Raw genomic sequence first — 16,679 nt, 5'->3', positions numbered from 1 at the left:
GTTTTGTAATCAGTCCCATCCCATAGGACTGATGGTAAAGCAGCATAAGGTCCTACACAGAATAAATAGGAAAGGTATGCTGGAGATAGAAATATTTTTATTGTGTCGCATCCATGTCATACAAGCTAAGGATGATTATGAGTGTTAGTAGATAAAGCCTTATCATTTCTACTCCGGGCAATTGCAGAGTAACTATGGGCAAAACATACTAGAGTTGATCTTCAACAGTTTGTGAAATTTGAGCTTCTTTTTAGTACTTAAGCAGTAAATGGTAAACAGATGAAAGGAGTGGCATTCTTCTAAATCATCTACAAAACATTTGAATTTGTAAATATACCTACAGACATACAGTAGTGTGTTATATTTTACTTAAGACAGTTCAGTCTACAGGCTCCTTAATTAACTAATTTCATTTTTATTTGATATTATTTTTCTAGATTGATTCCCTCACAGGTCTTGGAGTGGTTAAAGTAGAATGTGGATCACAATTTTCTGTGGCCCTTACCAAATCTGGAGCTGTGTATACATGGTGAGTATTCTGTATTTGTTATTTCTGCAGTGTTAGATGTCACCTTGTCTGTAACAGATATCAGTGTTACACTTCCTTCACTGTTTTGATCTTCTCTTTGGAAAATTTTTTGAGTTCCTGCGTCCTGATTAGTAATAAAATCCCCCACTTTGGGGAACATTTTCTAGTGGCATGAATGAAAAATGCAAGTATTTTGTCTTGGAAACCTAAACATAGAGTTGTCATTCCAGACACTGCCCACTGCAAGATGCAGAAATTAGGATGTCAGTAGCATTATAAGCATGGGGTGCCATGCAGGGCAGAAGACAATAGCATAAATAACATTCTCATGCATTATAAAAATTGTGTCTAGCTTGTGCCTGTTGTCTGAGAATTTGATTTTAGAAATCACTGTTTTAATCTTCCTTACACCATTCCAAATTTGGTAGTTTAAACTGCTAGACTGAAATGTTTAAAAAGAATTAGCAAAATACCTTCCCAGTTTCCCTGAGCTACCTTGTTTGTATGACATCCAGGTATCCGTAAGCTGTATGAAGTTCCAGTCTCTGAGATAAGTTAATACACTGTTTTTGCAGACAAATGTTTTTAATACTTGACTTGAAAATACTTTAAGAGTTAAAAATAAAGACCACTCTCTGGAAAAGTGATAAAAGGAACTACCCAGAATAAGCAGGAATATTGTATTGGATGTGTAAGAATCTGTACTGTGTGAGGAGAATTACATCTGTACAAATAGTGATGGTTCATGTTGAATGTTTGGAGAATATTTTGGTGTTGGACTTTATAAGTACATCGACGGGTCAAATGTGAGACATAGTCTGTCATTACATTTTTTTCCACAGTTAAAACAGTTTTTAAATGTTGATTTCTCTGTGCAGGGGAAAGGGAGATTATCATCGCTTAGGCCATGGATCTGATGACCATGTTAGAAGACCACGACAAGTGCAGGGACTGCAAGGAAAGAAAGTTATTGCAATTGCCACGGGATCTTTGCACTGTGTTTGCTGCACTGAAGATGGTATAAAAATAAAATAATTTACCTAGTTCTTAGTACTGAATTTGAAAATATTGAAACTTTATCTTTCAGTCAACTGTTGGCAGGTTGTCCTTGCTAAAAATGCTGGTTCTCTGTGTGCATGGACGTATTTTGTATTTGCAGTGCTGCATATTACTTGAGCAGCAAGTGTGCCATTGATTTTAAGTGATCACATAAAACTAAAATAATGAAAATTAATGAATTCAAGTTGCATAAGCACTGATGATCAAAGAAAAATATGGAGCTCCAAAGGTGATTACAGAATGATCAAGCAGTAGCATTGGACTTGGCTTTTTTTTTTTTCAGGGTCCTATGAGTTTCTTGAGGTATATAACTTGCTAAATGAAGCACTGCACAAGCAATATTGCTTCTTACATAGCAGCCTGGGATAGTGAGTGTTCCTTGTAGCAGATTCACTCTCACAATTAACAAGTCTGCACAAATGAGAGTTTTATAGGTGCTAGTGAAATATAGATGCCAAAAATGGATGTGAATAATGAATATAGTTGCAGAAAAACAATGCTCAGGATTGAGGTTGTTACTTTAAAAGTATTCCCCAATTATTTTGCAAGGACCTATTTTATTATCTTGTTTAGTAATACAGTTTATTATAGCATTTTTGTCTTACACAAAAATTAAGCCTTTTAAATATTTTTTTTCATATTGGCTTTTGTTATGAAACTATCAAATACAGGCTTTCCTGGAGTTCTGTTACAGAGTATGGTGCTCTACCATCTCCTGTTCTGGAGTAGAACCTTTCAGTTATACAAACTATGAGGAAAGAAATACATCTTATGCTAGCTGCTCTGTAGAGACTGTGGACCTGACTGTGTCAATCAAGATTTATCTGCACTGAATAGTGGATTTCAGGATGACCATCAGTCACAGAAATCTTGTCTACAGCCCAAGGCCTTATCTGGTTAAATAATTGATAATTTTATAAAAAGGTTGTATATTAGCCTGAGGATAATAAATTATTTTTATTGGTTTAGGGGAAGTGTATACATGGGGAGATAATGATGAGGGGCAGCTTGGAGATGGAACAACTAATGCCATCCAAAGACCACGCCTGGTTGCAGCGCTTCAGGGTAAAAAGATCAACAGAGTAGCCTGTGGCTCAGCACATACTTTAGCTTGGTCAACCAGTAAACCTGCTAATGCTGGCAAGCTGCCTACACAGGTAATGTTTTTGGCTTATTGAATTCAGATTTTAAACATACTCAGTGTGCTTATTGCTGACCTTGTAGTAGATGTATTTCCTTTCCAAATCCCTGCATAAGCTCAGTGTGCTTTGGTTTGACTTCAAGTTTGAGCCAGTTACTTTGTTTTACTTCAGTATTTCTGAAGAATTCCATTTTTCTGAGCTGAAAAAGCCTCTTCATTCAGTTTTTAATCCAAATGTGAAACAGTAACTCAGTTTGAAAATTGGCAGGAATTTAATTCTGCCTTGCAGCTATGAAAATGTTATGCCTTCCAAGGGAGTTCTTAGTTGCTTCCTTTATATTGAGAAGGCATGTTTTTTGAATATTCTGTATTTCAGCTATGCCTGGAAGTAGTGATGACAGGATGTAAAATGTATTTGTTTATGGATAAATTGTAAAATATGGAACAGCATTTGTATTCTAGGCATCACATAATACTTGGTTCAGTTTTGATGGATGCTGTTAGTATCTTTTATAAACAACTGAACTGCATGTATGAAGTTTTGACAGTGTGAATAAGCAAATACTTGAATTTCTAAGACAAGTTTACCTGCAAATCTAAAGATTGTTGTTCTGTTGAATACAATAAAGTATATAATAATTCTAATTTACATTTGGATATCATTGCCTTATTATAGGTTCCTATGGAGTACAATCATCTACAGGAAATTCCCATAATTTCATTAAGAAACAGACTTCTGCTCCTGCATCACATTTCAGAACTCTTCTGTCCTTGCATTCCAATGTTTGATCTTGAAGGAAGACTTGATGAAACTGGCCAAGGACCCTCAGTCGGGTTTGACACATTACGGGGAATACTGATATCACAGGGAAAGGTGATTAAAATGTTTATATTAAAATGTTTCTAAGAGAGAGATTTGTAGCCATAACAGAGAGAAATGCTGTTTAAGTTGTTTCTGAAGAAAAAAGAACTGTGTATCTCCATTTCTTCTGTATGTTGTGTATGAGATATTTGCAGTCTGATGCAGGCTTCTTTCTTGGTGTTCTTTCTACAGTTATTTTCTCAATTCTTCATCATAATGCTTTTGTGTGTTGATCTTGAAAAAAGGTTTACACTGTAAATCTTCAGTTTGTAGTATAGCTGAATTCTTCTAGAGTATTAAATGGGTGATATCCTGGAAAAAATGCAGGATACCAGACAATGACCAACTCATACCTGTTTGTATTTCAGTTATCAAGGTCAGATGATAATACTAGTTAATGCAAAGCTCTGTGCAGGTACAAACTTGTTTTAGACTGAGCTCAAAGTGAAAACAGAGTACCTAGGAATTCAATCTCAAGTGGTAGTAAAAAGGGTTTTTTGTAGTTAAGTCAGTCATGAGAAAATGTAAATAACTGTAATGCTTCAAAGCTGCAACACTTAGTCAAAACTTCAGATCCGATAAGCCATAAAAACAGGATTTGCCTTCAGTATAATCATCCATTTTGGGTCTGAATTTTTCTCACTGTCACAGTAATTTGTCTAACTGAAAAAGAAAACATTATACAAACAGACAGAATCTGCTGGGAGATAACCAGTTCTCTTTTCAAAGATAAGTTTCCCCCTGCAGTGCTGTTCTATGTCCTTAAATAAGACACATGGCCTGTAACTAGGCTTCTTAGCATCTATTGTCTCAGGGTCTCTTTCTCTAGACTCCAGTAAAATTGTGTAGTAGAACAACCAAGCTGTGTACATACTTCACAGACCAAGGGAAGTCATCAAAAACCTAAACTAGAAAGGAAATCCTTGCTGTTCCATTCATGAGACTTTTATTTGTTAATGCTGTTAATTCTGAGTCCTTACATATGTAATGTTACGTGTAAGAATGTGTGTGCAGGAGGCACATTCAACCTAATCTACTTGAGTCTGCAGAATAGTTACAGAAAGGCTTCAGACATAAGACAAAATGGGATATCAGGCATAAATACATCAGAAGCATTCATGAGACATCAGAGATTGTGATGCCATATTCATATCTAAGCATTAAGTCAAGACTTGAAAATCTTCCTAATCTTGATTGAAATTGACTGTAAAATTATATCCAAATATTTAGTGAGGGAACCTCAGATACTTTATTTATTGCTTTCCATAGCAAGATAATCTCATCTTTAGCTTTTTTGATTGTCATTCTCTGATGTTAATTATTCTCTATATAATTAGTTTCTGGTATAAACTAATTTATACTTGTACTCAGCAATACATTGGTTGGTTAATAATTGTATCTGGGTGCAGTGCAACCTTTCAAGCTATGGTTTTAAGTGACACAGATGGGACTTTCTTATTTACTTTTTTAGTATCCCCACTGTTTCAGACATGAAACTTTAGCACAAATAACTTGATCACTGACTTACGTCTAGCACCTTCATATTCAGGTGCGCTTTTATTTCTTGGGTTGAACTATGTGTTTATCTACAAAATGTGTGCAGGGTTCTTACTTGATTTCAGTTTTGCCATTATCTGTTTGGTTTTTTGTTTTTTTTTAGGAGGCAGCTTTCAGAAAAGTTGTGCAAGCTACTATGGTGAGAGATCGTCAGCACGGGCCAGTGGTGGAGCTCAACAGGATACAGGTATCTTCAACTGAAGTTCTGATTCACTCTCTCCATGATTAGACCACAGTCCTGCTTTGGTCAAAGCTCTTTCTTTGTTTCAGCTGTTTGGTATCTGAATGCTAAAGAATTGAATTTTTATCAGACAATCAAACAATAAAGAAGAATAACTGCAGTTTTAGGGCTGCTTATATTCTTTTCAGTATGTTTTTATCCATACTGCAGTTGTTTGGGGAGAGAGTGACACTTGTTGAAATGTTAAGTGAATGATTTAGACTCTTAAGGAGCAAAGTATGTCCTTGATAAAGGACTACCTTTTCAAAACTCACTACGTTACATAGTTTAAGAGGGTAGTGATTCTGATGCTTTTCTTACCTTTCCAAATGCTCAGCAAATGAATGAAGGGTAAAAAAAGAAAAAGAAATGAAGGGTAAGAATAAAAAAAGCAAAGAAAGAAAGCTCTTGAATGTAATTAAAATTCAGGATGATAAACTTGTCCTTTGTTGGTCATCACATGTAGTCATATTGATTGCAGTAATCTTTGATACAAAAAGGCTTTTTTCTTTATCATTGATGTTAGAAACTGTAATGTTGTGCCTTAGGCTAGATATGCCTTTTTTCCGTAGATACTTCTGTAACACAGAATAGTAAAACACTGTTTTCAGTTAAATGAATTGCAGCCTGATCTTAGATTCCTCATGCGTTTCTTTCCTGTTGTGGTGGAGTTTTTTTCCCCCCTTAATATTGCAAAACCATTACCATTTGTGAGATTAGAGTGGAGAAATTGTGAAAATTTAAACTTGTTATTTTCTGTTAGTGAACAGAAATGCATCCTGTTTTGATGGGACCGTGTTTCTACTTCTTTGCAATTTTCCATGGGCATTTAAAATTTTTTGTACCAATATTCTGTGACTGTGTTGTTCTAGTTTATTAGAATCATATAATCACTAAGTTTTACTCATTGAGTCCAACTGTATTTGGGAAGCTGAAAAGAGTACCAGAGATTTTTTAAATTACTTTTTAAATGTGTGAATTCAAAAAAGTCCAATAAATATTGCTGGTAATTTAAGCAGGAAACTAGTGATGAGTAGGTTTTGGGATAGTTTCCTAGTGTCCTCCTTCATTAATTGAGATACGCTTTTTCTTGTATTTCTCTGCTATCTGTTACTTAAATCTGTCTTGAACCTTAGGAAAGAATTGGCAGCTTCCCTTCATAGCTTCTGGGGAAAATAAAATATTGCTGTAACTAACTCTGTCAATTTAGCCAAATGAATACTAAAAAAGGTCATGTTCATAATGTGGCCTGATTACACAGTACAGATATGGCTTACAATATCATGAGTTAGCTTTTACTCACAATGAAAATGTGGATTCTGAAACTGTTGATCCTTTGTAATATTTAATTGAAGATTCAAGGCTGCTTTACATAGTCTCAAAAAAGCTAAATGTTAGTGTTAATAAATTTCATCTTATTTGCAGTTGTAAGTTAAAGTGCAGCTGGACTTTAAGACCTCTTGGCTTTCAGAAGACTCTTCTTGCAGTTGATAGATTATATGGTGCAGCCAGTTCACTTCATCTTCCTTGATATAAAAAACCATATGAGTTTTTAAACTTGTTTTCCAGGTATTGACTTGTCTTTTACAACACTTCTCAGCCAGCCTTGCTGTTTGGTTAGTGGTTTCTTTGGAAGCACCTGAACCGAACATAATAGCCGTGTAAACCCAAGCAAAGCAGCACTCCCTTATCCTGGGGTCTGGTGTTACAGGGACCAGATTCCTTTAGAGTAGATCACATTCACTTTACATACTTCTGGCCCTGGGTCTTTTCTGTTGGGAGCCTTGTAATAGTGGGACATGGTAGTTTTCTGTAGTTTATCTGCTCAGAGTATGTGAAAAACAGTGTGAAGGCTCTTCTGTGACTCAACTAAGTGCCAGCCTAGTGTTTCTATAGCATAAAATGGACTGTAGGTATTTTATGCTTTGAGCTGTAGCATGGAGGCAAGCTTGGATGCACAGAAGCAGTATGAGATGCTGTTGGAGGACTGCATAGGGCAGAAGAAACCAAATTTCATGCAGATTTATCCATACTACTTTTCTGGAATAGGCATTAAGTAAAATGTTCCAAAACAGCACCTGAGCTCAGTTCTGGAAAGGTGTAATATAAACAGTCAAAAACTAAGCCAGAAGTGAGCTAACAGTTAAATGACTAGACAGGGTTCCAGTGCTCAGGTTTACTTACTGACCCTGTTACTTGCAGATCAGATTTTCCTAGTGTTTAAGTTGTGGTGTAGTTCATGCAATGTCAAATGGACAGTGTGTTTTGACCTGTAAGCAGATACTTACATAATGCTGTTAAAACACATCTTTGCACAGCAGTTGAAAGGAATTTCTTCCTTTTCAAAAGGAAATGAATTTCAGTTATTAAGGAGAATGTCTACTTTCATGAGTGTAATATGGCAAAGAATCTCCTGGTTTAATGTTCTTTACTCTCAAGGGAGGAATGTGATATGTTGAATATATGAAGTACCACTTTAAGACTAGTTTCTTCCTCTGTACAAAGACACCTTATGAAATGTGGGTTATAGGAGTCTCACTAACATGATGAGTAAAAATGATCTGATTTTCAAGGAGGCACTACATATTAATGAATTAATGGTTTGTTCTTTTTGGGTGTCATTTCAAATTAAATAACATCCCTCCTTCTTGGTTATTGTCTTTCTCCTCTATCAGATGTGCTTTTAAAGAATACTCATTTCATGATAGCCTTCATTTTCCTACACTGATCAGGCTAAAGTTTTTTTGTCTGCTTGTGTAGAATAGTCTTTTCTCTACACTTCATCTTTTTATACTCTTGTTTATTCTGTAACATTTAAGTTTGAGCATAGAAAGCTGAAACTCAAGGTACAAGTGAGAACTGTGTCTGTGCTTTTAGAATTATTACAGTGATAGTTCGCTACCTCTTCTGGTTATTTTGTGACCTATCTTGAAATTGTGTTTGTTTTCTTCATAGATCTGTCTTAACTGTATATATTTCTCCTCTTAGCTGATTCCAACTTAGAAGCTGTCATCTTTTTGTAAACCCTTTTTGTTAGTGTTTGAGTGCATGGCTTTATGTACTAGACTTCTCCCAGCTTCTGGGAGAGAATTCTTCTGGGTTGAAGAGAGTCTCATAGGATGGCCAATATTTTTCAAGTGCTTAAGACTAATACAAAGTTTCTCAATTTAAAACTTCTTGGGCATACAAATTCTCAGAAATCCACTGAATTAAAACCAGCTTGTATTGATAGAGAGCATCTTATACATGAGGAGGATTTGAGTGTCTCAGCCTTTCACAAAAACCAAAAAGAAATCTGGTGGTTGTTTTACCCAAACCCATCAGAAATACACAGCATGAGAACCACTGGATTTTGAGATCCAGTAGCTGTGTGCCTAAATATAATGGGTAAGTTTCCGCTATTTCTGAATGAACAGTCTCATGGATATTGGTGATCTGTGTGCATGTAGGAGTCCATTCAGACTCAGGACAGATTGAAAAGATAAATTGCAGAACACCAAGCAGGAAAAAAAGGCCTTGTGTTTCTTCAGCTCTCGGTTCGCTTTTCATTTCTTTCCTCTCTATACTGGTGAAATACTTTTTGTGTGCTTACCCTCTTTGTGTGTATCTCTTGCAGCAAAATCCATGGGAATTTACTTGCATGCCAGTCTTAGGGATCTCCATCAAATCTTAAAATGCACTTTTTTTGTAGGTGCCTAAGAACACATTACCTGTGTATCTATATATATGTATTTTGGTAGTATTTACTCATTTTAGAGGCTCCTAGTAAGTATCATAGATGCATATTTTGTCATTACTATTAATGAATAGAAGAATAACACATAGTCAGTTTTCTGGCCAACAGGACAGTCTCTAACCTGTCTCATGTGAGAAAAAATTACCCAGATTTGTCAGTTGAATCTATGAGTAAAGATAGGATGAATTAACTAAATGGACTGAAATCAGAAAAACTGAATTAGCCAAGTCATCAGCTGCTTCTTTAGAAACAAAAGAAGTCTTTATCGTCAGACTTGGTCTTTGCTATCCCTCTGTCTTTACATTTTCCTTTAAAGGTGAACAGATGATTAGTGCTGATTGGTGACAGATGACCAAAGAATGCTTGGAAATTAAAGATAAGGTTTTGGTGGTCAGGAGACTGAAAATTCCTTATTTATCTGCACAGTGATGCCAGTTGAAATATGTTCTTACAGTGACTTTTATAATGTGCTCAATAGGTAAAACGCTCCAGGAGTAAAGGAGGACTGGCTGGACCTGATGGTACAAAGTCAGTATTTGGACAGATGTGTGCTAAAATGAGTTCCTTTAGCCCTGATAGCCTTCTGCTTCCTCATCGTGTTTGGAAAGTCAAGTTTGTTGGTAAGAAAATTCTCAACACTCCACCCCTTCTTACTTTGCACTTTGCAGTTTTCTTGGGATTTACTCTTTTGGAGAACCTGAAGGACAGACAAAAGGGATCCAGAAGAACAGTGTATGTGTTGGCAGAGGAAGGTGCTTAAAATGTTGGGAAGTAAAAAACCTTACAAAATGATTTTATGAAACCCCTCAAGATTAATGGAAGGGTGTCTGTAATTTTCTTCAGGTTCTGGGGCAATTCTTCTTCTTACAACAAACATTCTCAAAACCTAAGCCTAATTTTTCAGCTCTCTGAATTTGAAAATAATCCTGGCTAGCTAGTTTTGCTGGTAGGGTTGTTTTTACAATTCACCTATGACTCTGAGATTTTTAATATTTTAGATTGAAGAGCCATTCTAGCTATTGTATATGGACTAAATAAAACGTACCTACTATAAAATGCCACTCATGAAAAAGCAACACTATTCCTTTTCTATTTCTGTTGTATTTTATTGTGATTAGCATACAGCAGAAAATATTTTAAAATAGTATTTTTGGCACTGTGATATGTCATGTAGTCCAAATAATATGTTTTACAATGAACTGGAATCATCCGAATATGGAGCCAGACTTCTAGGGTTTTGATATGAAGGGATACAACACTGCAGCTTTTAGTAAACTTTTGTTTACTTAATTATCCCCAGAGAGGAAATATAGTTTGTTTCAATGGTTCAGTTATTTGTGAAAGAATATTTAATTTTGAGCCTTTTTTCTTCTCCAAGGTGAATCTGTGGATGATTGTGGTGGAGGTTATAGTGAATCAATAGCAGAAATGTGTGAAGAACTGCAGAATGGGCTGACCCCTCTGTTAATTGTGACACCAAATGGAAGAGATGAGTCTGGAGCAAACAGAGATTGTTTCCTACTAAATCCTGCTGCTAAGTCACTCCTGCATATGAACATGTTTCGCTTTCTTGGTAATTTCTTGGCAACTTTGTGACATTCTGTGTGCTTTATGTATAGCCAGAATACTGAGAATCTGACAAAACCAATAAAAAATGTTTAAACTTACAGGTGTACTTTTGGGCATTGCTATCCGGACTGGCAGCCCTCTGAGCCTCAACCTGGCTGAGCCAGTGTGGAAACAGCTTGCAGGAATGAACCTAACAATTGCTGATCTCAGTGAGGTGAGAAGGAAGTTCCCGGGTAGGATATAGCTTACAGAAGACAAGCAGACTCTACCATAAAATTCTCAAGTGATTGGTCTCCCTGGTTTTTATGTGCTTGTTTGACTGGCCTTTTTTATTTTGAACCATTATACAGGGATCATTTGTACTGACTGTTAAAACTGTAAATTTAAGTTGTTCAAGAGTAGTTAAGTACTCTATTTGAATTCTAGAGCATTCTCAAATCTTCTCACGGGTTTGACTAGGGAATCTTTGTGGTTCAATTCCTACATCCCAGTAGACCTTTCTGTAGCTGTTACTGTCCGTTGTACCAAGATGTGATAACTGATTTGGGGACAGATGCCTGCACTGTTTTGAAGTAGAGGAAAGTAAGTTTTAACTGTTACTAGTTTGTGCTCACATACTGAATGTCACAAGCTTTCAGTTTCTGTTTACTGAGCTCAGTAAATGTGGAGCAATACTTAGGTCTTCATTATGAAGAAAAGTTCCTTCTCAAATACTGTCATGTAGAAATGTACTTCCTATAAAAGCATTGGGTCATACACTTGTCTCAGTGAGGGGATTCCTTTTGTACCAAACTTAGTGCTGGAAGGGATGATGATGCTTTTAAGCTTTTAAATCCATTTTCTTATATGATACATTTTCTTGGGAAATGCCCTTCAAAAAGATTGAAATCTAGAATACATGCACTCTCCCACATCCAACATAAGGAAATTTTGTAAAGTACTAAGCCATTTTATTGCTTTGAATTCGAGTAGGATGTATTGTGGTCAGACATTAGTCAAAGCTTTTGGTGAGTGACACATTATGAATGCACTGCTTTTGGTATGAAGGAGATGCTGTTGTATAGTGCTAGTAAACTGACTTTAACTCGGGTTTCCTACTTTCAAAGGTTGATAAAGATTTTATTCCTGGACTTATGTACATTCGAGACAATGAAGCTACTTCAGAAGAATTTGAAGCTATGAGCCTCCCATTCACTGTGCCTAATGCAAGTGGTCAAGATATTCAGTTGAGTTCCAAGTACACCCATATTACACTGGATAACAGAGCAGAATATGTGAGACTGGCAATAAACTACAGGTTTGTTGAATAAATCATTAAAATTACTGGTATGAACATGCATTTTGTTTTCAAAAATATAAGTCAGCTTTTAAACAATATGCTACTTTGGCCTGTCATATACACATATTTTAATATTTTCATATGATTGCAGTGTTGATTTTCTGAATTCACTTACTGTATCCAAGGAGAAAAATCTTAAACTTAATTTTTAGGAAGCAAAATAAATGAGCAGGTGTGCCTCTAGATTTGTCCTGACTAAGCAGTTTTGGCAGCCCGTTTTACAGGTGGAGAAATATCCCATGCATCTAATTCTTCCTGTGGGCTAAAGTAATAAGGTTGATCAATAAGCTCTTTGTGAAGAGAGCTTAAATCTAGTACTGCTGCACTCATACCTTTTCCTATCATCAGCTGCAGTCAAGGGCAGCAGCGGCTGAATACTTACTCCAAGTTGGAATGTACAAACCAAAATGTTCATTCCTTGGGTAGGCACTGATGCGCACCCATGGGTGCCACAAGCTGAGGACTGTACAGAAGTCAGTGGGGAAATAACTCCTTGGTGTTTGAGAAGACTGGCCTTTGGTTGCTTATGTGGCCAGGTAGCTAATCTAGATGAGTGCATCTCAGAAACAATCATAAAGATCTTGTATCTGAAGCAGTGGGACTAGTGCCTACTGAAATATGTAAATTTAGATAATTTGGATAAGAAACTGGTTCAGGCTTGTTTGATTCAACCATATTCCTCTTCTTTAGAGAGTGCTTGAGCAAGACTGTATCATCACAATCTTACATACTTGCTTATTAGTTCATAGTTAAAGCACCTGCTAATAATTACGAATTACAGCCTTAGTTTTTTTTTTTTTTTTTTTTTTTTTTTTTTTTTTTTTTTTTTTTTTTTCCCCACTGTAAGTGGTTATGAACCACTGCTTAGACCTATTTCTGACAGTAAGGAGAGAGGTCTCATTTGAAGCTGATAGTCCTTTGAAGAAATGTCTTTGCTCTCTTGCCAGTTTTGGCTGTCCTCAGAGAACATGAACATTTCTAAAGCATTTTACAGTTAAAAGGCTTTGTGGAGAAACACTTAAAGGTTAAGTATCAAGTTTTTTAACTATAAGAAATCCTTGAGAGGGAGAACTAGCACCTGAATAGAATCCATGTGGAAAAGTAGTTGCAAAAGATCAAACTTGTCCCAACATCTTTGTTTATTTGGTCATGACTAGCCTGAAGACAGCCCTTGTAAGAGATGTGTGTCTGCTCTGGAGGGCTCTGTAAAACATCTCAGAAATTAGTTGACAGGGAAAAAAATAAGCCAAACAGACATCATGTGTGGCATCAAAAGCAGCAAAATGTAACTTACCTGAGCCTGTCTTGAAATAAAAAAAACTTACTGTCCTCTCAGACATCCTATTTTAGTACAGATCCTTTTTTTTTTTTTTGTTAAGACTTTCAAGATACAGCCACTCTTTTTCCAAGAGAGTATTTTTCCAATGGGATATTGGTTTGTTTTTGCTAGGCATGGCACATGAATAATACTGAAAATAAAATACCTAAAACACTGGGAGATATCTCCTCCATATTGAGCTTGCTGTGCAATAGGAATTAGTGTAGAAAGTCAAGTATCTTATAATAAATGTTTGTTAATGTTCTTTAGTACATGACTAGACATTTGAGAAGAATGGTTAAGGTTGCTTTGATAACACAGAAATTGCTATAAGTAATTGCTGGAAATTGCATTCACAGAAACTCTGAAAATGTTTCTTTACAGGCTTCACGAATTTGATGAACAGGTTGCAGCAGTTCGTGAGGGGATGGCCCGTGTTGTTCCAGTTCCTCTACTTTCACTCTTTACAGGATATGAACTGGAAACGATGGTATCAATTTCTGCTTTGTTACTTCTGTCAGACTAACTTGGAGTGAGATTATTCACTCTTTTTTTTTTAATATAAACCCCACATTAAATGCTATTTACAATGATTACTGTGTGGTTGAAAACATCAGTTCAAGGAAAGACCAGAAAAAATTATTTAAATGTTTTATTGCCCTCTTGGTGTTAATAAAATTATTTTGACATAGCTGACCAATGTTGTAACGAATGATTTCAGGAAGAAACAAACAAGCAAAACCAAGACCACATGCCAGTGATCTCATGCCAGTGTTCTATAAAGGAAATTGGAGATACTTGTTCTAAATTCAGGAGTATGAAAGAAGTTCATTACTGTCACCTGATGGGAAGATGTATATATAGTATTATTGTACTAGGAGACTGCATGGCATTTCAAAGATCTGAATGCTCAGTTTGTCAGAGTAAAAGCTGATTAGATGTTTTAAAAGAAGGGAGGGGAAAAAATCACACGTAATTGACTTGATTTGACTTGTGTAGCCTATCACTGTCTTTTATTTTTCAGGTATGTGGAAGCCCAGATATTCCACTTCATCTCCTGAAATCTGTAGCGACTTACAAAGGCATTGAACCAACTGCTTCCTTGATACAGTGGTTCTGGGAAGTGATGGAGTCCTTCTCCAACACAGAACGATCTCTCTTCCTGCGTTTTGTGTGGGGCAGAACAAGGCTGCCCAGGACTATTGCAGACTTTAGGGGGAGGGACTTTGTTATTCAGGTAAGGTGTGTGGGATGGGGAAAGTTGGGGGCATCTTAAAAAGCTGGTAGTGGAAAAGTAGCAGCATGACATAACAAAAGCCTGGTTTCATTAAACTGTTCTGCAGCTTTACATTGTAGATTCAGCAGTGCAACAGTTGAATAATGTCTGTGACAGTTATATAACGTGTAGAGCTATTCTTCCTTCTTGACTTGGACAAGTGGATGTTAATTTAATTTCCCAGCCATTTGTTCCTGTGAATTTTGATAGTTTTCCATTGTCAGGTAACTGTTCTTGCTGACATTTATTTAGCATTTCATTCAGTTTAGTTAATAATTTCAGCTAAATTAAAACCATACCAGCTTCAAATTGTTTTTTGATATCTTCTGAAATAATGACATCTTTTTTGCTCATCTGCTCCCAGCCACATATTCATAAACCAGCTCATACATGTCTGGTTTTATTTATTGATTTAGTGGAGGGAAAATGTATTTGGCCTCTTCCCGTGTTCTTTTAAGAAACTTCAGCATCAGAATCAAAAATATAACAAACTGCTGAAATTATTTTGATACTTGTGTTTTGGACAGTGAATCAAAAATCAAAAAATACAATGCTTTTTTTTCTTTATTTGTTAACAGGTGTTGGATAAATACAATCCTCCAGACCACTTCCTTCCTGAGTCATACACATGCTTCTTTCTGCTGAAGCTGCCCAGGTATTCCTGTAAGCAGGTGCTAGAGGAAAAACTGAAATATGCCATTCACTTCTGCAAGTCCATAGACACGGATGACTACGCCCGCATAGCGCTGACGGGGGAGCCAGCGGCTGATGACAGCAGTGACGAGACTGATAATGAAGATGCAGATTCTTTTGCTTCAGATTCTACACAGGACTACTTAACAGGCCACTGAAAATACAAGGAACAGTTGTTAAAAGCACTGAGGCAAAATGCCAAAATGACAATGAAGCCAAGGACAGTTGAGGTTTCAGAATAGAGACTATATAGCCAGAGGGATGGTAATCTTGTGAACATGGGGCAAGTGTGTTTGCTACTCACAGTAGGACTTAAGGATTACTGCTTAATCCATCAGCTTAAAATAAATGGCACAGTATATGGGCATTTAACATTTATTTTAAGAGCTGAAAATGGCCCCCCATAATGCTGCACTACATTTAGAACCTTTGTGTTTACTGAAGTGTTGTAAATGTTTATATAAATATGGTAGTGCAGCATCCAAAAGGCAGTGAAACCTTTAAATTGTGGGTGCAATAGTTTTTTTCATATTAAGTGTTGTGTTCTGTGCATCTTCTTGATTGTATATTGGAAATACTGTGCAACAACGGAATAGTATTATAAATATTTCAATTAACTTTACTAGAAGTTTGTTAAAAGTTTTTGAACATTGAATAAACATTATTCCTTGAAATTCTTCTATAGATAATTAAAAATGGCCAATAGTTTCACCTCCACCCCTGGTTTGTATATTTTAGCTTATGCATTATTTATCTCAAATTTGATACCTTTCTGTGAACAGCATCATAATTCTTATCATGGAAAGTGTACTGTATATAATTGGTGCCATGTAAATGCAAAAGTTATAATTTCCCTCTAAATAAAAGTTCTGCCACATTAAGAACCAGGATGTGATTTTTCATGGTAATGACATTGAAACAGCTAAGAAATGTTTCTGCAATTTACAGCTTTTGACCAAACTGCTCCACCAATAGTACGTGCATTACCAGAGAGATTTTGTGAGCTACAGTAAACTTGAGCAAGTCCAGATAACATGTAAATTGTAGCGATTAGGTAAATCTTGTTTATGCACTTGTACCTAAGTCCACTGCTGTCAGTAATGGTGAATTTATTCTTGGACCCTTGGGAAAAAAATTTGAGGAAGTGTAAGGGAGAGGTGTCATGAGTACCTGAACAGGAGGTGAAGAGTCTGGTGACACTTGTGTAACATTGTATCACTGAGAAAATTTAGTCACCTTACAAGGCCTGGTCATGACACAGGACACTTTGATCGTGACCCGCTCCTGACCACACAGTTTATGCACTAGTTTTTCAAAATAGGAGAATAAGATTGTGCCAAAGCACTAATATTTTACCTTAAAACCTATTAGTAGGTGGTG

At 36.2% G+C, this 16,679-nt stretch overlaps 1 protein-coding gene across 6 annotated transcripts in view; it reads left to right on the top strand.

Moving 5' to 3' along the window:
- HERC2 (HECT and RLD domain containing E3 ubiquitin protein ligase 2) overlaps window positions 1-16,192 on the top strand; it is a 102,987-nt gene extending 86,795 nt beyond the window's left edge. For all 6 annotated transcript variants that reach the window (XM_083855537.1, XM_083855535.1, XM_083855538.1 and 3 more), the window contains 12 exons: window positions 438-529; window positions 1,408-1,547; window positions 2,558-2,745; window positions 3,406-3,603; window positions 5,252-5,335; window positions 9,583-9,724; window positions 10,483-10,677; window positions 10,775-10,887; window positions 11,780-11,970; window positions 13,715-13,820; window positions 14,355-14,567; window positions 15,185-16,192. In XM_083855537.1, the coding sequence (XP_083711663.1) occupies window positions 438-529; window positions 1,408-1,547; window positions 2,558-2,745; window positions 3,406-3,603; window positions 5,252-5,335; window positions 9,583-9,724; window positions 10,483-10,677; window positions 10,775-10,887; window positions 11,780-11,970; window positions 13,715-13,820; window positions 14,355-14,567; window positions 15,185-15,457 (1,935 nt within the window). In that variant the 3' untranslated portion in view covers window positions 15,458-16,192. The remainder of the gene's footprint in view (window positions 1-437; window positions 530-1,407; window positions 1,548-2,557; window positions 2,746-3,405; window positions 3,604-5,251; window positions 5,336-9,582; window positions 9,725-10,482; window positions 10,678-10,774; window positions 10,888-11,779; window positions 11,971-13,714; window positions 13,821-14,354; window positions 14,568-15,184) is intronic.
- The last annotated feature ends 487 nt before the right edge of the window (window positions 16,193-16,679 follow it).

Source organism: Zosterops lateralis (genome assembly GCF_965231275.1).
Source record: "Zosterops lateralis genome assembly, chromosome: 2".
Lineage (NCBI taxonomy): Eukaryota > Metazoa > Chordata > Aves > Passeriformes > Zosteropidae > Zosterops > Zosterops lateralis.
Note: the sequence above shows the minus strand (reverse complement) of the source record. Positions and strands in the feature narration are given on the sequence as shown.